The sequence below is a fragment of the Anthonomus grandis genome, chromosome 14 (assembly GCF_022605725.1).
Source record: "Anthonomus grandis grandis chromosome 14, icAntGran1.3, whole genome shotgun sequence".
NCBI classification, from domain to species: Eukaryota; Metazoa; Arthropoda; class Insecta; order Coleoptera; family Curculionidae; genus Anthonomus; species Anthonomus grandis.
Window position 1 is genome coordinate 23,215,154 of NC_065559.1, and position 21,046 is coordinate 23,236,199.

The following is a 21,046-nucleotide window of genomic DNA, read 5'->3' on the forward strand; positions in this document are numbered from 1 at the left end:
ATTTTACATTGTTTGCTGACGACACAACGGTTTTATGGTCGAATAAAGATCCCAAGCAGCTTGTCAGAGATGTTGCAGCCGATCTCCTGAAATTAAAGCAATGGTGTGATTCCAATCAACTTTGCTTAAATATGTCAAAGTCCCATATTATTGGTTTCAATTTTCAAGCTGAGAGTCTTGATTTTGGTGAGAACGCATTGGACATGGTAGACAATTCTGCATTTCTTGGTTTAGTCATTGATAAAGATTTAAAGTTTTCTGACCATATAATAAAGTTAAATAAAAAAACTTGCTTCTGGCTGCTTCTCTGTTAGGGCAACCGTTCATGAACTGGGGAGAGATGTTGCTCGTGATGTGTACTTTGCTTTGTTCGAGTCGCATTTAAGGTATGCTCTTCCATTTTGGGGTGCATGTTCAAATTATCTGTTTCAGTCTGTTTTTGTGCTGCAAAAGAGGGCTGCCAGAAGTTTATTTAAGGCCCATTCTAGAATGCATTGTGGTAATCTTTTCAAAGAAAGCCGTATTTTGACCCTACCATCATTATTTATTTTGGAAACTGCATGTTTAATATTCAAAAATAAGAATAGTTTTCCAATCCGACATCACAGTTATCCTACCAGACAGATTAATAATATTCCCCTTCCTATTCCTCATTTTACATCTATCAAAGATTCATTTATATATCGCGGTTTAATGATTTATAATCACATTAGCGTGGAATTAAGAAGTGTTCAGTCTTTGCGCCAGTTTCGTTGTAAACTGAAGTCATATTTGCTTCTAAAAGCCTTTTATTCGATTGAAGACTTTTTTAAGGCTGAGGATGTTGTGTAGTAGATGCTAAGCTTTTAATCTGTTAATTTTAATTTTGAACATACCTTTATGTGTCCCTTTATCTCTGCTACCTTTGTCTACATGCATATATTTTGTTTTATAAAGATTTTGTTTGTACCATTTTTCTCTTGCATTTTTTTTTTTAGGCATTTTATATGTTGTATAAATTTTTTATATTTGTTTTGTAAAATCTGATTTGATTGTATTTATTTTCTGAAGCTTTGTCAATAAAATTCGTGTATATGTACCAAATTTTCGACAATAAAGTATTTGAAAAAAAAAAAAAGAGCGAAGAGGCTGATAAAATTATTGATAGTAAGGCCAAGGAAGGCGTCATATAACCATTTAGCAGTACATGATTGTCACGGGTGGTACTGGTAAAGAAGAAAAGACGGCTCGACCAGCTTCTGCGTAAATTACCGGCAACTTAATAGCGCGCCTAAAAAACACAGCTATCCTCATTCTTGCACTTTTGAACGGCTGAATGAAACGATTTTAAGAGGACTGTCCTGGAAGACTTGCCTGATTTACCTTGACGATATTATTGTGGTAGGTCCATGAAAAATCTAGAAGAAGTATTTGTGAGGCTACGACGTTCTGGATTAAAGTTAAACCCAAAGAAATATCACCTGTTTCAAAGAGCTGTGCAGTGTCTGGGTTACGTCGTTTCTAGTCAAGGAATTGCTGTTGATAAAGCAAAGATGAAAAGCCAAAGGTTGGCCTGCCAAAGGTTGGCCAGTTCCCAAAGACAAGTATGACCTACACAAGTTTTTGGGATTATGCACTTACTACCGACGCTTTGTGAAGGGATTTACCAAGATCGCAAAACCATTGACCAGGCTGACAGAAGGAGAACGAAAATTCCAGTCGCAAGACTGTCAGTAAGCCTTCAATTAGCTAAAAAAGTCTCTGACAAGCGTACCTGTCCTGAGCTATCCCCTGTCTAAAGGAAAATGTGTGCTGGATACTGACGGTAGCGATGTAGGCATATGAGCTGTGTCATCCCAAATTCAGGATGGCCAAGAAGAAAAAGTCATTGGCTATTTAATTAAGACGCTGTCCAAGGCCGAGCGTAATTATTGCATCACTCGCCGAGAGTTGCTATCTATCGTCGAAGTGATAAAGCATTGTTAGAAGTACCTCTATGGGAGAAAGTTCTTGGTGCGAACTGACCATGCAAGCTTTAAAATGGGTCCTTCAGTTTAAAAATCCAAAAGGTCAAGTAGCAAGATGGATAGAGAAGCTACAGGAGTTTGATTTCGGTCACGAAAAGATGCTCAGTTGTTAAGTACCACAATCGTCGATGGAAAAATAGGGATTTTTTAAGAGACCCGATAACCAGATAGTCCTAACCTGAATAAAACAAGGGAAAAAGCCAACTTAGGAAGAAGTTGTCAAGTATTCTCCCAACGTCAAGTCATATTAGACATAATGGAATTCTCTAATTTTGGAAAATGGACTCTTGCAGCGGAAAATGGTTGATCACGACGGCAAAGATGAAAGAAGGCAAATCGTTGTGCCTAAATGTCGAATTTCGGAGTTGCTAGAGAAAATCCATGACGGTGTTCCAGGAGGACTCCTTGGAGTAGCAAAGACTCTAGGAAAAATAGGGGAAAGATTTGACTGCGTCAATCGCAAAACAGCTGTAAGGGACTGGTACACGAAATGCGTTGTATGTGCAGTAAGTAATGGGCCGCAGAGAAAGAAGAAGGCTTTGATGCGTCAGTACAAAATATGAAATCCGTTTAACAGGATCGCTATTGACGTTGCTGGTCCCTTTCCGGAATAAGAAGCAGGGAATGAGTACATCGTGGTTGTGATGAACTACTTCTACTAGGTTAAGGGATATCCTCTACCAAACCGAGAAGCTTCTACTATCGCCGGAGTTAGAATAAAAGAATGGATTTACCGATTCGCTGAGATAAATCCAACGAAAGTCGGATTTGACATTCGATAAATTCATGGTCGAAAGAGTCGGTACGGCATGACCTGTAAAATGCAGCAAGACTTGATTAATACTACAACTGAGTATGCTCTCGCACATAGCTGAGCGCAATAGATGAAGTTTTGCGTCTAAGGTTCAGAAAAATTCAAGAGCTACGTCGGTCTAACCCCAAAAGAGACTGGTAGAAATATCTTCTACCTGGTTACCAAAGAGACGTCATATTCAGAAGCCAACTTATAAGGACGTTTGTGATGCTGTTTTCTGTAAAGGAGGAGTTGCTTGCCGATGATCAGAGAAGCCTAATTCCCAAACTTGCATGCGTACTCGATAACTTGGACTGGAGTATGTTACTCCCCAACGCTGTTCTCTGGAGAAAACCGTTAATTGTTATTTCTACAAGAGGTCCAGTTGCAAGGGGAACGTTCTGCCGATATCGACACTCACCATCTTTGGAATCATTTCGGAACGAAATAAGATTACGGAGTGTAACGATATTATAATCACCGAGAAACCAGCTAATTCTTCGTCATTCCAGAATGACACAAATCACACACCGCACGACATCTCGAAGGTCGGCGAGAAGCTTCCGGAACAGCGTTCTGCCGAGTATATAGAACAATAAGGGGCCGCATCACCGATAGTAGTCAGATGTCAGTTCAGTGAAGTAAATTTGGGAATATTGGCGCGAAATTTAAAGTAGAGTAGTGAGTGATCGTGTTTTCGTTGTGAAGTGTGTAAATAAAATTTTAAATGCGAATTTCTTAATTACCTTTGTAGCATCGGCTAAGGAATCTTGCAGTCTTCTGGAAATACCTCGAACGTATCGTCCATATATTACAGCTATTCCGGCAACAGGAGGAACTATCGCAAGTCCAACTAGGGCTAATTCATAAGACATGTAAAACTAAAAAAAAAATCATTTATGTTTATATACAGGGTGTTTTATTTTAATCCCATCACACAGATAACTCTGTAAAAACAAATAATATCAAGTTAGAAGATACAATGGAAGGTACGATGTCCTTGGAGTTTTACCTTTAAAAGGACATTTTAAGTTTGCTTTTATAACTTTAAGAAGGTAAATTCGAACTAAAATGCTTAAGTAATTGCCAAGGACCTGTTGTGTGAAAGGTCTTTTAAGGGTCTATCTCGTTTTCGTTATTCGCGTACTGGGATTAAAATGCAACATTGAAATTTTTATTTGCTTTCAATAAAATCAAAAATAAAATCCTATACAGGGTGTCTAGTCTTAAATGATGTATACGGGGGGTATTGGAAATCGTTAAAGAGACAGGATGGAATAAACGGGGAAAAAGTTGCTCCATCAAGTGCCTATAAATAATCTGCCATTTACTTCTTTGAACTTAGAATAGCAACGGATATACTGGGGAAAAAATAAAAAAGTGCATTTAATAAAATACTTTATATCCTATTTATTAAAAAAAGTTAAATAATAACATTTTCAAGAATGGGGGTAAGAAATGAGCGCAAATTTGTAAATATAGTAATAAATTAGATAGGCCAACTAGGTTAAATGAGGCCGAAGTTTGTACATTTTCAAATTTCCCTTTAAAAAAGCTGTTCAACCCTGTATAATATGTTTATGTTCGCTTAATTAAAATTTACGAAATTAAGATTTCATCGTAGTAGGCTTTAGTATATTTTTTTCAATATCCCCATAGTGATGAACTATCGAGCGGAAATTGAGGATGAGTTTGATCATCTAGAACAACATCTAGCAGCATCCAATTAGGAGTAAATCTCGTTAGCGAGGTACACTTCTCAGGATATCCAAAAGCCTATTAGAGTGTGTGTGGAGTGGAAGGCATAGTCAGGCCCGGGGGCAACTAGTTCCGGTCCAGGGGTGGCAGATCTACCTAGAAGTACCTGCTTAGTCAGTTTTGTTCAATGTTTGTGTCCGTTCTAATTACCCAGGTCACAGTAGGATTTATTATCAGTGTCAAGTGTGTGTAATTAATTGTAAGAAAATGAAAAATGCGATATGTTGGAGTGTTTTATTCTCTGTCGTCGAAATGAAGCGGAAGCTGAAGAAATATACAGGGTGGCCCACAAAAAAATCATTTTGGGACAAGGTTATTACAAAATAACAACTTTTTTAACGATTTTTTTTTTAAATCTAAAACATGTCAAATCTGCTTGTAAGGGAGACAACTTTTGCCCCAAAAATGATTGCAAAATCTTCAACCCTCTAAGTTTCCTAATCCCCTAAATTTTTTCAAATGGGAATGGGGATTTAATGATACCTTATTAAAAAGGTGCTATTAATTCTCTATACGGTGCTGCTTATTTTTTGAAAATTGGTCAATTCATTTAGAAAATATAAAGGATTAATTAATAATAAAATGATAAATTTCAAAAAACAATTTTTTTTTAAAACACATAAATTAAATCGATTTAAAAAAAAAACTTATGCTGAAATGTTGCCCGCCAACCTCCATACAGTAATACAAATTATCTTCAAAGAGTTCTCGAACATTCTGAAGAACTTGTGGGGTCACTTCGCGACAAGCATCACTAATTCGTCTTCGCAGTTAACTCCTGTTAAAAATATTAAACTCTAAAATACCAACAAAGCGTTTTTGTCAAAAATGCAAATAAGTAAATCGATTTTATTTAAAAAAGCATCGAAGTATTAAATTAAAATGATAAGGTTTAATTCCTTTGACCAATTTGCTGTTTTTGGCTAATTTTAGTGTTTACTAAGGTTTAACTATCACGTACGTTAGTTGCTAGACTTGCTTTTTAACAATTATGGTGTACTCAATTGCAGAAAGAGTAGAAATAATCGAAGTTTATTTTAAAAATTATAAATGTGGAAAACGGGTTGCGCAGATATTTAATGAAGGCCATCCTGACAAACACCTTTCTGGCAAAATTGTTCGCGAGTTAGTAGCAACATTTCAGGAAACAAGTTCCGTTACGAATAAAAAAAAAGCAAAATAAAAATCCTTTAGTAAATAAAGCTTTTTATTTTTTTGGTTGCTTTTGTAATGTAATAATATAATATTGTATGAAGATAGTACTGATCACGACATCTAGTGTCTTCTTCTTCTTCTTTCAGCAACCCTTCACAGTCCACTCCTGGACATAGGTCTCCCCTATATTCTTCCATGTTTCTTTGTTCTGTGCCAGTTGGTGCCATCTGTTGCCCACTTTGTTTTTGACATCATCGAGCCAGCGTAACTGTGGTCTGCCAACGCTGTGTTTATGTATGCGAGGTCTCCATTGAACGATGTGTCTTGACCACCTCAAGTCGTCCTGTCGGGCGACGTGTCCTACCCAGCTCCATTTCAGGTGGGCTATGCGTGTTATGACATCTTCAACTTAAGTTCTTTGTCTAATACTCTCATTTGTGATATGGTCTCTTAGGCTTATTCCTAGCATCATCCGCTCTATGGCTCTTTGGGTGGTCCTAAGCTTGTTAGCTGATTTAACAGTGAGTGTCATGGTTTCCATTCCGTAAGTCATCACGGGCAGTAAGCAGGCATTGAAGACCTTTCTTTTCAAATTAATTGGAATAGTTTCATTTCTCAAGACGTGTAACAGTTTACACGAGGCTGTTTATTTCGGCAGTTTGATTTTTTTTTGCCCAATTTGATGCAATGTCCCAAATATACATATTCTTCGACGTTGTCAATAATTCGGTCTTCTATATGTACTTGAATATTGTCAGGTGACATGACTTTTGTTTTATTTAAATTCATGGTTAAGTCTATTCTTTTCGATTCTCTTTGAAGTTCTGCCAACATCTCCTGTAATTCTATTATATTCTGGCTAAAGAGTTTTATATCATCCGCAAAGCGTAAATGGCTCAGATCTTTGCCGTCGATTTTGATGCCTCTCTCGTTCCAGTCCAGAGTTATAAAAACGTCTTCCAGTGCCAGTGTAAACAGCTTTGGGGAGATGGTGTCCCCTTGTCTCACTCCTCTTTTTATTTGAATTTTGTTTGTTTCTATCTCTTCCGAGATTTTAACGGTGATTGTCGCATTTTCGTATATGTGTTTGAGAAGCTGCTTGTATCGAGAGTCGATTCTTGCATCGTTCATGGCCTTAAAAATAGCCCACAACAACTCTACGGAGTCAAAAGCTTTATTATAGTCAACAAATGCGAGGTGTAGTGGTTCATTGTACCTACTCGTTGCATTTTTCTATTATAGTGCGAACGGATTGTATGTGTTCTATTGTGCTATGACCTTTTCGGAAGCCAGCTTGTTCCGGGGGCTGATAGGCATCTAGTTTAGCTGTAAGCCTATTTGTTACCATCTTTGCCAGAAGTTTGTACGGGTGGGGGAGTAAGCTAATAGGTCGATAGTTGTCGAATCTCAACCTATCTCCTTTTTTGTACTGTAAAATGACCTGGGACTTTTGCCATGCTTGAGGTATCACGCCTTCTGTCATACATTTATTAAGAAGAATGGTCATTGCTTCTACAATAGTTCTTCCCCCAAGTTTTATCATTTCAGCTGTAATTCCATCTTCCCCTGGTGCTTTACCGTTTTTCATTTGAGACAATGCTGTCAGGAAGATCTTCGGAGCCTACATTGAGAATCGTTTCATCAACTCCGATTGCTTGTTCTAGGTTGTCTCCTGTGTACAGTGTGCTGTAGAAATTTTCCACGATATCCATTAAATCTTTACTGTCCTCTTTGATGTTTCCATTTGCGTCCCTTAGTTATTAGTCCCTTAGAGTTCTCTAGTTTCCTTTTTTATTTTTGAATTATTTTTCTTGGTAGAGGCACATATCTTTTTGGCTGTCGTTCTGTCAGTACTTATTCTATTTTCTAGGTCGTTTATATTCAAGCTGTTTAGTGCTTCTTTATTAGACAATTTCTTGTCGAGTTCAGCTTGGAATTTTTGGCGGTTTTCCTGGATTGTTTTTGACGTGGGAAATGGTTGTATTTTGATTAGCTTATTTCGTTCACTCTTCACGTTTATTTCTATTTTAGCTCTTACCAACCTGTGATCGCTACCAATATCAAAGCGATTTAGGGCCGAAACGTCTTTTATAGTAAGCTTTTTATTGGTTAGTACGTAGTCGATCTCGTTTTTCATACTTGAGTTCGGGCTTCTCCATGTCCAACTTTTGTCAACAACTCCATGTCTCTTTTCTGATTTTTTGAAGAAGGAGTTCATACAGTACATACTTTCTTTTTGGAGATAATTGATCAGTCTTTCTCCTCGTTCGTTGGTACAACCCAGTCCGAATTTACCCACATATTGATTTCCGTTTCCCGCTGGTACTCCTAGTTTAGCATTGAAATCGCCAATAATGTATTTGTAGTGTGCTGTTTGTATTGTCAGCGCTTGTGAAATGTCATCGTAGAATCTCTCTATCTCATCATCGGGTGAGGAGCTTGTAGAGGCATATACTTGAATTATTTGGACGCTATATCTTTTCGATATCTTCAATACTATGTAAATGACTCTACTCGATATGGATTTCATCTTAGTAACTAGCCGCTTTATACTCTTATGAATCATTATCGCTGTTCCGCCAATGTGTGTATTTTCCTCTCTGTTGTTTCGATACAAAAGGTGGCCTGATTTCAGTGTGGTGCATTTTTCGTCCGGTAATCTGGTTTCGCATAGGCCCAAGATGTTCCATTTGATATGGGATAGTTCCACCTCTAATTCTTCCAGATGTTCGGTTGATCTCATTGTTCGAATATTATAGGTGGCTAGGTGAAGTTTAAATTTGTTCTGTATTAAGAGTGGAGGGGATGAATTTTTGCCTCCCCCAGAATCCTTGAGGCTGACCTTGTTACTGGTGTGGGATTTGTCATGCGATGATCTACCCACCTGGGATACTATTTCGTTTGTTTTAAAATCCATCATGGTTTACGGGGGTTTTTAGCCATAATCTTCCACGTTGGCTAAACGGGTCGAGACCTTACCGGCATGGGTGGACCTACCGGTAGCTATGCTACCGCCGGCATTGCTCCCTGGCTGTAGGTTACTGAGCCCTCTCACCGACGACAAGGTGACAGTTCCCCCAGAGAGGACATCTAGTGTAAAGTCGGTTAATGACCTTGTAAAAAAATAAGAACTCCTAGATGGCGTTAGCTGTTCTTCCCTTTGAATTTTAAGCAATTTACTGGAATCAGGTTGTTTTTCTTTCTCTCTCTGATTAAAGTGATTTTCCTATTTGTCTTTCCTTTGTCATTGGTCACGTACGCCATGATCAACTTCAACTTTCGACGTATTAGCATTTTCTGAGACGTATTGGCTGTTGTTGCCATTGTTTTTCTTGTAATTTGAAAACTTTGCCTTTTGAAATTAGATTTAGATTTCCATACTCGCTGCAACTTAAATCTAAGCGGGACAACGTTGTATTATCAATTCTTATAAAACCGGGCCTGCGTGCGATTATCCATCGACGAGGTACCCAGAAATTAAGTTTTGTCTTTCTCTCCAAATAGTGTGGGTTTCAGGTTCAATTTCTTGAGGTTGGGATTCGACCTCACGGCTACCTCACGGCAATACACGTGAAAAATTACTTTAATACACTTAATAAAAGGCCCTCCAAAATCTAAGATCTTAAGCAGGGCCTTAATTAAGGTGTTACGCCAGATCTTAAGTAAGGTCTTCAGCAAAGTATTAAGTCTTAAGGGCCATCCCAACACTATTCCGAGCCATCTCAGGTACTTTTCCCATTTCCCATCATAAATTAGAGCTTTATCAGGATTTATTGCTTCTTCATGACGTTATTGATTGGACCTTAGTCGTACCTTAGTTTCACCCCAGGTGCACACACAAAACCCTCAGAAATTGAACGTGTAGGCTGGTATTTTTGGCAATTCCTGGTGCCTGGTGATGATCCTTTCTTTCTTCCGGGAAATTTAACAGGCGATATGTACTGGGATTTACTGGAAAATACTATAGACCCAGCCCTAACAGCCATCACAGATAACAATCCTGGATACGTTGAAGAGTAATTGTTTTTCCAACAACCTCCACAATACTCTCGAAATGTGCGAAATTATTTAAACAATACCTTTCCAGGTTCGTGTATAGGTCGAAGGGGTGGCAATTGAGTGGCCTCCCCGATCACTCGACTTGACCCTTTTAAACTTTTTTTTTCGGTGGGGACACATAAAAAGTAAAGTGTACAGCACTCCACCTGCCTCATTAGAAGACCCGCGAAGACGAATTATTGATGTTTGTCGCGAAGCGACCCCACAAGTTCTTCAGAATGTTCGAGACGGTTTGAAGATAATTTGTATTACAATATAGAGAGTTGGCGTGCAACATTTTCAGCATTTGCTTGATAAATTCGTTAAGTTTTTATTAAACCTATTTAATTTATGCGTTTTTTTTTTTAAATGTATTTTTCGAATTTCAATCCTTCATAGTTTCTAAGCGAGTTGACCGATTTTCAAAAAACTTCCACTTAGGGGGTTGACGATTTTGCAATAATTTTTGGGGCAAAAGTTGTCCCCCTTACAAGCAAAATTGACGTGTTTTTGGGTTTTTGAAAAAAAAAATTCTCTAGCAGTTAAATCTTGCGGTACGTTTTCGATGTCCCATTCTGTATAGCGAATACATGGGAATGTATGCCATAAAAATTAAATCGTCCAAATTGTGTCCTCTGTGATGACGGTACTCCTCTAATCGTGTGCAGAAATTTTGGAATAGGTTTCATAAAGATTTTCAGAAATTAGTTCAACTACTTGATGTATACGAGTAGTTGCAGGATTATTATAATAAACTTTACTCATAAGGTATCCCCATAAAAAAGTCGGCTGGAGTAAAGTCAGGACTCCGCGGGGGCCATGAAATATTGCCTCTGCGAGAAATGAGTTTATTATATAGCAGGTGGCTTCATCTTGTTGAAACCGAGTATCTTGGTTACAGTCGTGCGACTTTTGCAAATAGGGTGCAAAAAAATTGCCATGTAGCTGAAATTACAGTAATGGATCGGCCTCGATTAAAGAAGAAAGGTCCAATAATTCTGCACGTAATAATTGCTGCCCAAACCGTAACGGCGAAATGGATTGTGATGTTTTAGACGAGGGATCTCGAAACTTCGATAATGATAGTTCTGTCTATTTACAAATCCATTTATATGGAAGTGAGCTTCATTTCAGAAAATGAATATTATGAAAGTTTAGAAAAGTATCCAACATTAAATTTTCAAAATGTAATCTTGCTTCCAGGTCCGAAGCTTTTAATTCTTGAACTAGCTGGGTCTTATACGGGTGTAGTTTCAAATTAAGATTAATTACAAACCTCGTCCTCGGAATCATGAGAGCTGATGACCCTTTGTGAGTCGACATTATTGGAACAGCACGCATCGATTCATTATTCGCTGAACACTTTTCGTAGCCACATCTCTCAAATCTTCTAACCCACTGTTTAATTAGATTTGAGCTGGGAGCCTCATTAATGTCATGCAGTCTAAAATGTCGACGGAAGATGTGACGAACAACTAGGTACGCATGATTTTTGTCAACGCAAAAACTGCAGTATCGTAACTAAATTCCCATACACCAGTTACACGTTCGCATTTTTCCCACAACAGGACTAGCGCATTCTAGAGCGCACAATTAAGCTTCTTATGAGCGATCCATTATTTAAATAAATATCCAGAAAGACGAGCCTTTTTTTATCTTTCGGGAGTTTTGCCTTTGAAGGTAAAGAAAAACTTCCAGACGAAAATTTCGTGATTTAACGGGTGGTTGAGACGCCTAGTACGTCTTTATGTCAAATTGAAGCCACAACAGGTGTTGCGCGGTCAATGGCGATGCGTTAAAAAGAATGGCATTTTGTCAGTGGTTCATTCAAAAAAATAACGAGATACTAAACTTGTAATTAAAAGTCCTTTAGGCAGATGAACAACCAACTGTGGACTAATACATAATAATCATAAAAATACCGTTTATTGGTCAGATGAAAATCCACGTCTCATTCGTCAACTTATGTTTGGATTTAATGCCTGGTTAACTATTGTGGGTACCCACGTGATTGGGCCTTTCTTTTAATAAGAACTTAAATTCCCAGAGATATTTGAACCTCTGACAAACTAACGTAAGGAAAACACTTATGGAACTTCCAGTAGTTACTCTGCAAAACTTCTGTTTCCAACAAGACGACGCTCCGTCAAATAATTGACGTATTATCACAGAATTTTTACATAACAAATTTTCCAACAAGTGAATCGGAAACCTAGGACCAATGAATGGCCTGCGAAATTCCCTGATATAACACCGCTTGATTTTTTATATATGGGGTTGCCTCTAAAATGTGGTACACTGTAGGCCATACGAAAGCGAAGAGGAGCATACTGTTAAAGTTGTTATCAGAATAAGCCTAGAAATGATAAGAAAATTCTGTGAAGCAGAAATTAGACCACGTATGTTGCGCGTGCGAGAAAACGTTGGCTTATTTGAAAATCTACTTTAATCCTAAAATGTTACTTGTTCGTTTGCAGTATTCGGTGTATGATCAATAATACACACCCCACAAAAAATTATCGTATCACTAGTATTTTAAGATATTTTTAATATTTTTTGGGGCAATCTGTATATGTATCAACTTAAAAGATATTTCTGGTTTCTTATTATGGACAAAAAATGATCGGAATTTCTTACATATTTTTTTGAAGCAAAAATGCTCGCGTTGGTTATTCCTGTGTTGGCGAATGCATTGAGATCGAAAACGTTCTAAGTAAATAGTGTTATTCTAAAGTGAAAATTTCAATTTATTGTTAATAATGGATGTGCCTGAACGTTTAACAAGACATGTGACTAATGAAGAAGCCGCTAGTATCATTGCGCTCATAGAAAATCGCCGCAGTCAAAGATACGTCGCTCCGATAATGGGAGTTCAACAAAGCACCATATCCAGAGTTGTTAATCGCTACCAAGAAACAGGACAACTATCCAGACGACCCGGACAAGGCCGTAGAAGGGTAACTTCGGCAGTAGATGATCGTTACTTAAGGTTAACGGCTTTAGGAATTAGGCATACCACCTCTAAAAGACTGCAAACAGATCTGTTGGCTACTCGTAATGTCCGAATAAGCCTACAGACAGTTCGAAATAGGCTGAGAGAAGCAGGTTTACGAGCCAGAGTGACAGCTAGAGGTCCACATCTTACCAGAGAACATCGATTAGCTTAAGATTGCAATTTGCTAGAGAACACGCAAATATTCAAGATTGGTCCAATATTTTATTCACGGATGAATCAAGATTTTGTCTATATTCATCAGATAGGCGTGGTGAACGGCACGATCAGGTTAATTTTTGTCAAACTGAAAGCTTTGGTAGTGGCTCTATCATGGTTTGAGGAGAAATTTCTTTTGAGGGTCGCACGGAGCTAGTACTAGTGAATGGTGGAAGACTAAATGCTGACCGGTACATAACCGATATCCTAGAACCCCATGTAGTGCCCTATATTCCATATATCGCTGATAATTCTGTGCTAATGCATGATAATGCTCGTCCACACGCTGCTAGAGTTGTTCGGCAATACTTAGAAGAGGTCGAGATACCCACCCTAGATTGGCCTGCACGTAGCCCGGACCTTAATCCGATAGAACATGTCTGGGACCATCTAGGATGGGAAATTCAGCAACATCCAGCACCAATAAGAACACTAGATAATCTTCAAAATGTTCTTTTTGACTTCTGGGCAAACGTGCCGCAAGAATACCTTAAGAACCTGTTTAGAAGCCTTCGAAGACGAATGGAAGCTGTAATTAGAGCCAGGAGCGGTAACACACGCTATTAGAAATTCATTGGCTTAAATAAAGTTCATTTTTTCTGTATACATGTTTTGTATGTACAGTTTTTTTGATTTTTGTAAGTTTTGGTAAATCAAAATGTTTGTCCTCTGTAGATTGAACTGATTTAAAATAAATGTTGCAAAAGTCGTATTATTTGGTGATTTAATTGTCAATATCAATAAAATTTTAAAAAACAGGCAAAAAATTTAAAATATTTAAGAAATAATAAGTGATGCGATAATTTTTGTGGGGTGTGTAATTTTAAGTAATACCTCGTAGAAATATCAAAGCCTACTTCCATGAAATCCTAATTTTGTTAATTTTAATTATTTATCTTGACCGAACATAACAGTGAAAAGCGCTTCTAAGGGAAACGTTGAAAATGCAACAATTCAATATGGCCCTTATAATAAGAATAAAAAGTGTATCTTTTATAATAAACAACATATAAAGAATTTTATAAAACGCTCTTTTTCCTTTTTACCTTGTATATCCGAGACTATTCTGAGTACAAGGACCTAGATGACAGATTATTTAGTCACTTGATTGAATATTTTTTTCCTCATTCCCTATATCTTTTACGGTTTTCAATATCTACATGTACATCATTTTAGATTGGACGCCTTGTATACACGGTGTTTCAAAACTATGAGATCAAACTTCTAGGGGTTATTCGGTGCAACAGTAGAAAACATTTATGTATGTAACCCATGTTGGCAAAAGTGTCACTACGGCTTTAAAACGCGGTAAAATTTAGAAAGATGATGAATTGCCTAATTAGGATTTTTTGTCTTTTCTACATGACATAATCACATTAATTGTTCAAAATGTCTTCCTTCAACCTGAATACATCGATTTAAACGTCTCACATGATTTCAGCGAACTTGACTAAAAATTTGATACTCGTTTTGAATGATTTCAAATGCTGCTATAATTAATCCAATTAAGTTTCTACTAGAGTTTCATAAACCAAAGACTTTACATGTTCCCACAGGAAAAAAATCTAGCGACGTTAAATCGGGTGACCTAGGAGGCCAAGAAACTGTTCCATCTCTGGCAATCCAACCGTGCCCAAACCGCTGAGCCAAATTCTGATGTACTTGTACAGCAAAGTGAGCCGGCACTCCATCATGCTGAAACTACATTTGGTGTCGAATGTTTATTGGAACATTTTCAAGAAGTTTTGACAGAACTTGCTCCAACCTATTATACCTTATAAATAATTACCTATTTACCAAACCCCGGTAAATAGGTAATAGTAATCGTGCCGATAGAAGGTATGGCTCAATTAAATAATTAACAAAAATGCCTGTCCATGTGTTGACAGACGTTGTTGTTGATGTGTTCCAGGAAAACTTGCGTGGGGATTTTCTTTTCTTTCTATTCCTACTGTTACAAATATGGCTTCTTGTGCAAGGGGCTTTATCGGTCCGTAAAACACAGCGTAAAAAATTTGGTTGTGTAGCGATATGATGAAGAAGCCATTGACAAAAATGAACTTTAGGATGATAATCGGCTGCAGTCAATCCTTAAACTTTATAAGGAAGTATTAAGGATAAAGTTGTTGCTCGTGTAGCACCCGCCAGACGGAAGCGGTACTTCTATTTATATCCTTAGCAATGTGACATCGCTATTATGGTTTGAGCAACACCAGTATCATGCATGTTGGTTTTAAAGCCTGTCTCGGAGATTAGCAATAAGCTTTTTGTAGCCTGGATGCTGTCTTTAGGGATAATATTGGTATGATCATAGATATAGATAGGAAATGCATGTCCGCTAAATTTTTGATTGGTAAAGTTTTCGACTAGCAACAATTAATTTTTGTTATTTTTTTGCAAACTTCATAAATAAGGCAGCACTACTAAGGTGATATGGAATGCAGCTACATAAAATAATTTCTGTGATTGTTTTTAAAGATAACAACTCACAAGAACCGGTAAATCGATTAAAATCATCAGCTATAAAATTTTTAAGCATTGACATTGACATTTTGAACAATTTTTGTAATGATATCATCTACAAAAGGCAAAAACTAAATGCATTAAATACTATTTAGGCAATTCATCGTCTTTTTAAATTCTAAGGCGTCTGTACTGCAGTAATCACAATTTTTTTGAACATGGGTTCCTATACTCACTCCTAGAAATTCTAAAGCAGCCTGTATACCTTCATCAAAAGATTTATTCTATGACACGATATAGCTTAAAATAAGCTGGCAAAAGCAATATTATGAAGAGGAAGTAAAGTGTTGCTATATTTTAAAAAAAAGCAACAATTTTTGTTCTTGACAACTCATTTCAAGATATACGACGTATATCATGGACATAAATGTCGCTAAATAAAATTAACGTGATCAACAACTTTTTAAAGTTTAAAAGTTTAAGTGTTACACCATACCATCATGCCTGTGCCAGTAAGTACCATAATAGTTGACCTTAAACCGTCAGATATGTTTTGAGATAAGGCTTGACCAACGACTTGAGTATCTGCTGATAATCTGTTAATAAGCTCCCCCGTGGAGCGTTTATCAAACCATCCTTGCTCTTGTTTTACTATGGAGTTGAATACTTTGGTCCTTAAAGCTTGCGTCATTCTATAACCTAAAAAACTTCTTCTACATATTTGTTGTGTATACAGGTTAGAGAATCGAAGATTACAACAAGATTACGCATTGTCCAAAATAATAGCCGGATAACAAAACAATACAGAATAACAATAATAATATCCAATGTCTTATTTTGCTGTGTGACTGCACACTGTACACTGTGTCCCATTTTGGATGAGACTGCAGGGTATCTCTGTCATTTTTTAAGATAGAGCTTTGCGGTTTTCGCGACCCTGTATCACTTTTTTGTAAAACTTTTAAAGCCACAAACAGAAATATTCTAACTACTTTTGTTCCTGAAAGACAGGGTGAAAACGAAAATGTTCACTTTTGGAGATGTTATTATTTCTCAGGCCCTGTATAAGATAGAATAAAAATGAAAACTGCTTATAATAGATATTTTTACATAAAAGTCAGTGGCGTATTTAATTTTTTTTCCCAATGCACTGTTTTTAAGATTGGGCACAAACTTGGTATTTTTTAAATGGAACACCCTGTATATTTTAACGTCAAATTTTTGCATTTTTTTTTCTGAATACATTGATGTATCACAACCTAATCTTTGATAAATTTTAGCTCAAAGAATTAGAAAAATCCATATTTATGTTTATTTTTTTAATAGTAGGCCATGAATTCTTTGACACATGCATAAAAAAATGTTTTGTTTATTGCATTCATGGAAACTAAGTCACAAACAGACTCAATACATATCAATAATGATGGCTGACGGTGAAAATAAAGAATTCCAAAATTTTGAAAAGTATGATATTATAAAATGTTTAAACCTTTCTAACGAAAATGTCGACGCGGCGCAGCAATTATATTTAAATAGGTAAAGCTCTAGTTTATTTTTATTTTGTTACAAAATTCAAAAAATAAAAAAGATCTTATTGGGTTTCCAGAAAGACGTCAGCCATCTCGGGCTACGGTATTCCGGTTAAAATCTAATCTTTTAAATTATGGCTGCTATTCAAAACCTAGGCAACCCCATGTTGATAGAAATGAAGCTGGCGAAATTAATGTTTTAGCGTGTGTGGAAGCAAGACCCCAAATTTCCTGTAGAAAGATAGAGGAAGAGATAGGAGTTTCCAAAACAAAAGTGCAAAAAATTTTAAAAAAGCATAAATTTAAACCGTATAAGATAAATATTATTCAAGAATTGCATCCTGACGATCCGTTTAAACGACTGGAATTTTCTAATTGGTTTTTAACCAAAACTAATGAAGATCCGGATTTTGTAAAAAAGGTAATATGGTCTGACGAATCCCATATAAGCAGTAGTGGCATATTTAATAGGCAAAATACCAGACATTGGTATCAAGAAAACCAACATATTACTTTTGAACGACAGCAACAAGGCCGATTTGGTTTTAGTGTTTCCTGTTTTGTATTGGGCACTAAAATTGTATATACAATTTTTGAGGGTAGCTTAACTGCCCAACGATATCTAAATATATTGCAAAATAATTTGCCAGAGTTGCTGGAGGACATACCTTTAGCCCAGCGACATCAAATATATTTCCAGCAAGATGGAGCGCCCGCTCATAATTCAAGGGTAGTTAGAGAATATTTAAGTGCCCATTTTGATAGACGTTGGATTGGCACACACGGGCCAATCAAATGGCCCCCGAGGTCACCGGACTTAAGTGTTTTGGACTTTTTTGTATGGTCGTACTTAAAAAATAAAATTTATGCAAATCGGCATAATAATATAAATGAACTCCGAGCGACAACTGAAGAAGCATTCATAAACTTACAAAGGCAACCCTTTATAATTTTAAATGCCTTAAGACGAATACAGACTGTATGTGGTTTTTGTATAAGACAAAATGGACAGCAGTTTGAACAGTTCTATTAAATTTATATTTGTTGTTTTTTTTTTGGTTTTTGTAATTAATTTTCTAATTTGATTCTTGTAATTACTAATTAGTTTTTAATGTTAAACCTGGTCCGATATATTTTTTTTGTTTTTAACATTTTTATGTTTATATTAATATTTTAAGTTAATGTTTAAAATATAGTTAAATAAACAGGTTTAAATCACATGGCGTTTTAAAAAAGTAATAATTAAATGCATGTGTGTAAGAATTCGTTGCCTACTATTAAAAACAAAAATAAATATGGATTTTTCTGATTTTTGAAGCTAAAATTTACTAAAGAATAGGTTGTGATACATCAATGTATTCAGAAAAAAAAATGCAAAAATTTGACGTTAAAATATACAGGGTGTTCCATTTAAAAAATACCAAGTTTGTGCCCAATCTTAAAAACAGTGCATTAGAAAAAAAAATAAATACGCCACTGACTTTTATGTAAAAATATCTATTATAAGCAGTTTTCATTTTTATTCTATCTTATACAGGGCCTGAGAAATAATAACATCTCCAAAAGTGAACATTTTCGTTTTCGCCCTGTATTTCAGGAACAAAAGTAGTTAGAATATTTCTGTTTGTGGCTTTAAAAGTTTTACAAAAAAGTGATACAGGGTCGCGAAAACCGCAAAGCTCTATCTTAAAAAATGACAGAGATACCCTGCAGTCTCATCCAAAATGGGACACAGTGTACTGTTGAATTTTAAAACGCTATTATTGTTTCTCAACTTAATGTGGCAGTTTATACTCGTTCCGAAAGAGTTTAAATTATTAAATGGTTTTATGGAGGGAATTTCGCAGTAAATTTGCGAAATAACTATTTTAAATGTAGTTTTGAATTTTAAAACAAACTTTTGCTTTCAATTGTAAAATTGTAAAAGTTCGACTATTAAGGTGTGCAGTAGCTAGTGTAGCAGCCTCTTCCTCCGATTTGGAGGAAGATGTTCTGGTTGCATTAGCTCTTGCTGAAATCGAAAAATAGAAGTAGCAGAAAAAAAGGAGAAAAGTCTTGGCAACACGACATTAACTTTTTAAGAAAAGAGTTTGACGAATTTCACCACCCATTGACCAATATGACTTGCTAGAGGACAAAGTAATGGTTTTCAAATAATTTAAAAATGTCTGCGTATAAATTTCAAGGAAATACTGGCAAGTGAAAAACAAGATATTTACATCCTCAAAAAAAGAAACAGATATAAGATCAGATTTGTTCACCATATCAGAAACATTCAGAAACTCAATCAAATCAGTGAAAACCTATCCCGGGACTGTCGCTCGATCGGATCTCAGCCCAGTGGTAGGTAATCTGATGGTAAAGAAGGGAAGACTAACAAAACCAAACTAAACATTAAGAAATTAAAGGATACTAATATTAAAGAACAGGTACAATAAAACGAAACATCGGAAACTTGAATGAACCCTCAATGAACGTAATTGCTAAATGGAAAGAAATACAGTTCTGTTACAGGATCGCTTAGGTTTGTTGTGAGTGGGGCACCTTGTGTCCCTCCACTGCGACCCTAGGTCTATTGTGGCTCACTCCTAAGTGTTTATACTTTCCCAATCAAGTCCACCCTGTTTAAGAGTTCGATAATTTGACGATAATAATTTGGGAGAAGCATTATTAATGTCTTCCGTCTTAGGAAAAGCATTGCCGAAGATGATTTGCCTGATTCTCTTTAGTGCCGGACATCTGCATAGGATGTGCTCTGCAGTCTTGTCTTCCTCCATGCATAGTCTGCATTCAACGATTTCCGTCAAACCAATCATCACCAATCTATTCATGTGGTGAGGCAGGGGCCGGTATACATTCCCATTAGGGCTTCCTGATGAGTTCTTCATAGTATCTGTTACTTTCCTTGTTACGTCCGGTATGAAAGCCTTCACATGGTCGTGTCCTGGTAATCCCCCCCAATAGCGCTGTGTTTTGATGTGCACCAGGTTTGAGATTGTGTGTTGTGCCTAATCCTGGTTATGGACCTATCGGGTTGGATTTTTCTTCTTTTTTGGCTAGCTTATCAGCAGCCTCATTTCTTGTATGCCCAGCATGTCCCGGAATCCATGTTAGCGTAATTTTTGTTAATTAATTTTGTGAGCCGTAGGATATCGTCGGTATGACAGTATGTGTGTATAACCACTGCATTTTTTGGGTTCATTCCCCAAGTTTTGCCGCATATCCTGCGACAGTTCCATAGGGACAGTTTTGCTTTCTTGATTGTTTTGTCAAGATGCGAGTTTCTGTTAAGCGTCCTACCTAAGCTTATCCCAAGAAATTTCGCCTCCGTGGCAAATTGGATGATTTCACCTTTTAGGATTGACGGTTTAAGCTCGACCATATTCCTTTTTCTGGTGACTGGCACTATTACCATTTTATGCGGATTAATAGACATTTCCTCCCTCTCGCAGCATTTTAGAATAATGTTCAGCACTCTTTGTGCTTTCTCAATTTTTTCTTTTATCAGGATCACCAGATCACCTGCGCAAGCTTGGACTTCGAACTCTCACAGTAGAATTATGGCCAACAGGGCATCAACGAGTAGCGACCACAGGAGAGGAGATAGTAACCCTCTCTGTGGGCAACCTCGCACGGTCCTGAAGCGCACACGTTCACCTCGTCGGGTAGTCACTTAGCATGGCTTTGATTCAGTTGCAGATAAGAAGGCTGAATCCTTTTGCTGCTGTCGATTCATAGAGTGAGCGTGGCAGTGCGTTGTTGAAGGCTCCTTCTATGTCTAAGAAGGCCGCCACTGCTACTTCCTTTTGTTGTAGAGAGTTATTGATGCCCGTTACAAGATTGTTGAGAGCTAAGTCTGTTGATTCACCTGCCTGGTAGGCGTCTTTTGGTGGACATTGAGCAGGCGTTTTTCCAACGCCACATGATGTGTCCATCAATGACCTTCTCAAGGGTCTTCAACAGAAAGGATGTCAGGCTTATTGGCCTGAGATTGGCCAAGATGCCTCGACAAGTGGTCGCCCGGCTTTCGTTACCACGGATCGCGTAAAGAAGAAGGAATAAATGATAGATGAAATCCTTAATAGGACGAAGA

The 21,046-nt window shown here is 37.0% G+C and overlaps 1 protein-coding gene across 1 annotated transcript in view; it reads right to left on the bottom strand.

The window, feature by feature from the left end:
* Positions 1–21,046, bottom strand: part of LOC126744520 (ATP-binding cassette sub-family B member 10, mitochondrial) — a 71,336-nt gene that overhangs the window by 43,073 nt on the left and 7,217 nt on the right. Inside the window, exons 3-4 of the mRNA XM_050451957.1 lie at positions 15,921–16,123; positions 3,546–3,680 (exon numbers count right to left, since the gene is read on the bottom strand). Coding sequence (XP_050307914.1) covers positions 3,546–3,680; positions 15,921–16,123 — 338 coding nt within the window. The remainder of the gene's footprint in view (positions 1–3,545; positions 3,681–15,920; positions 16,124–21,046) is intronic.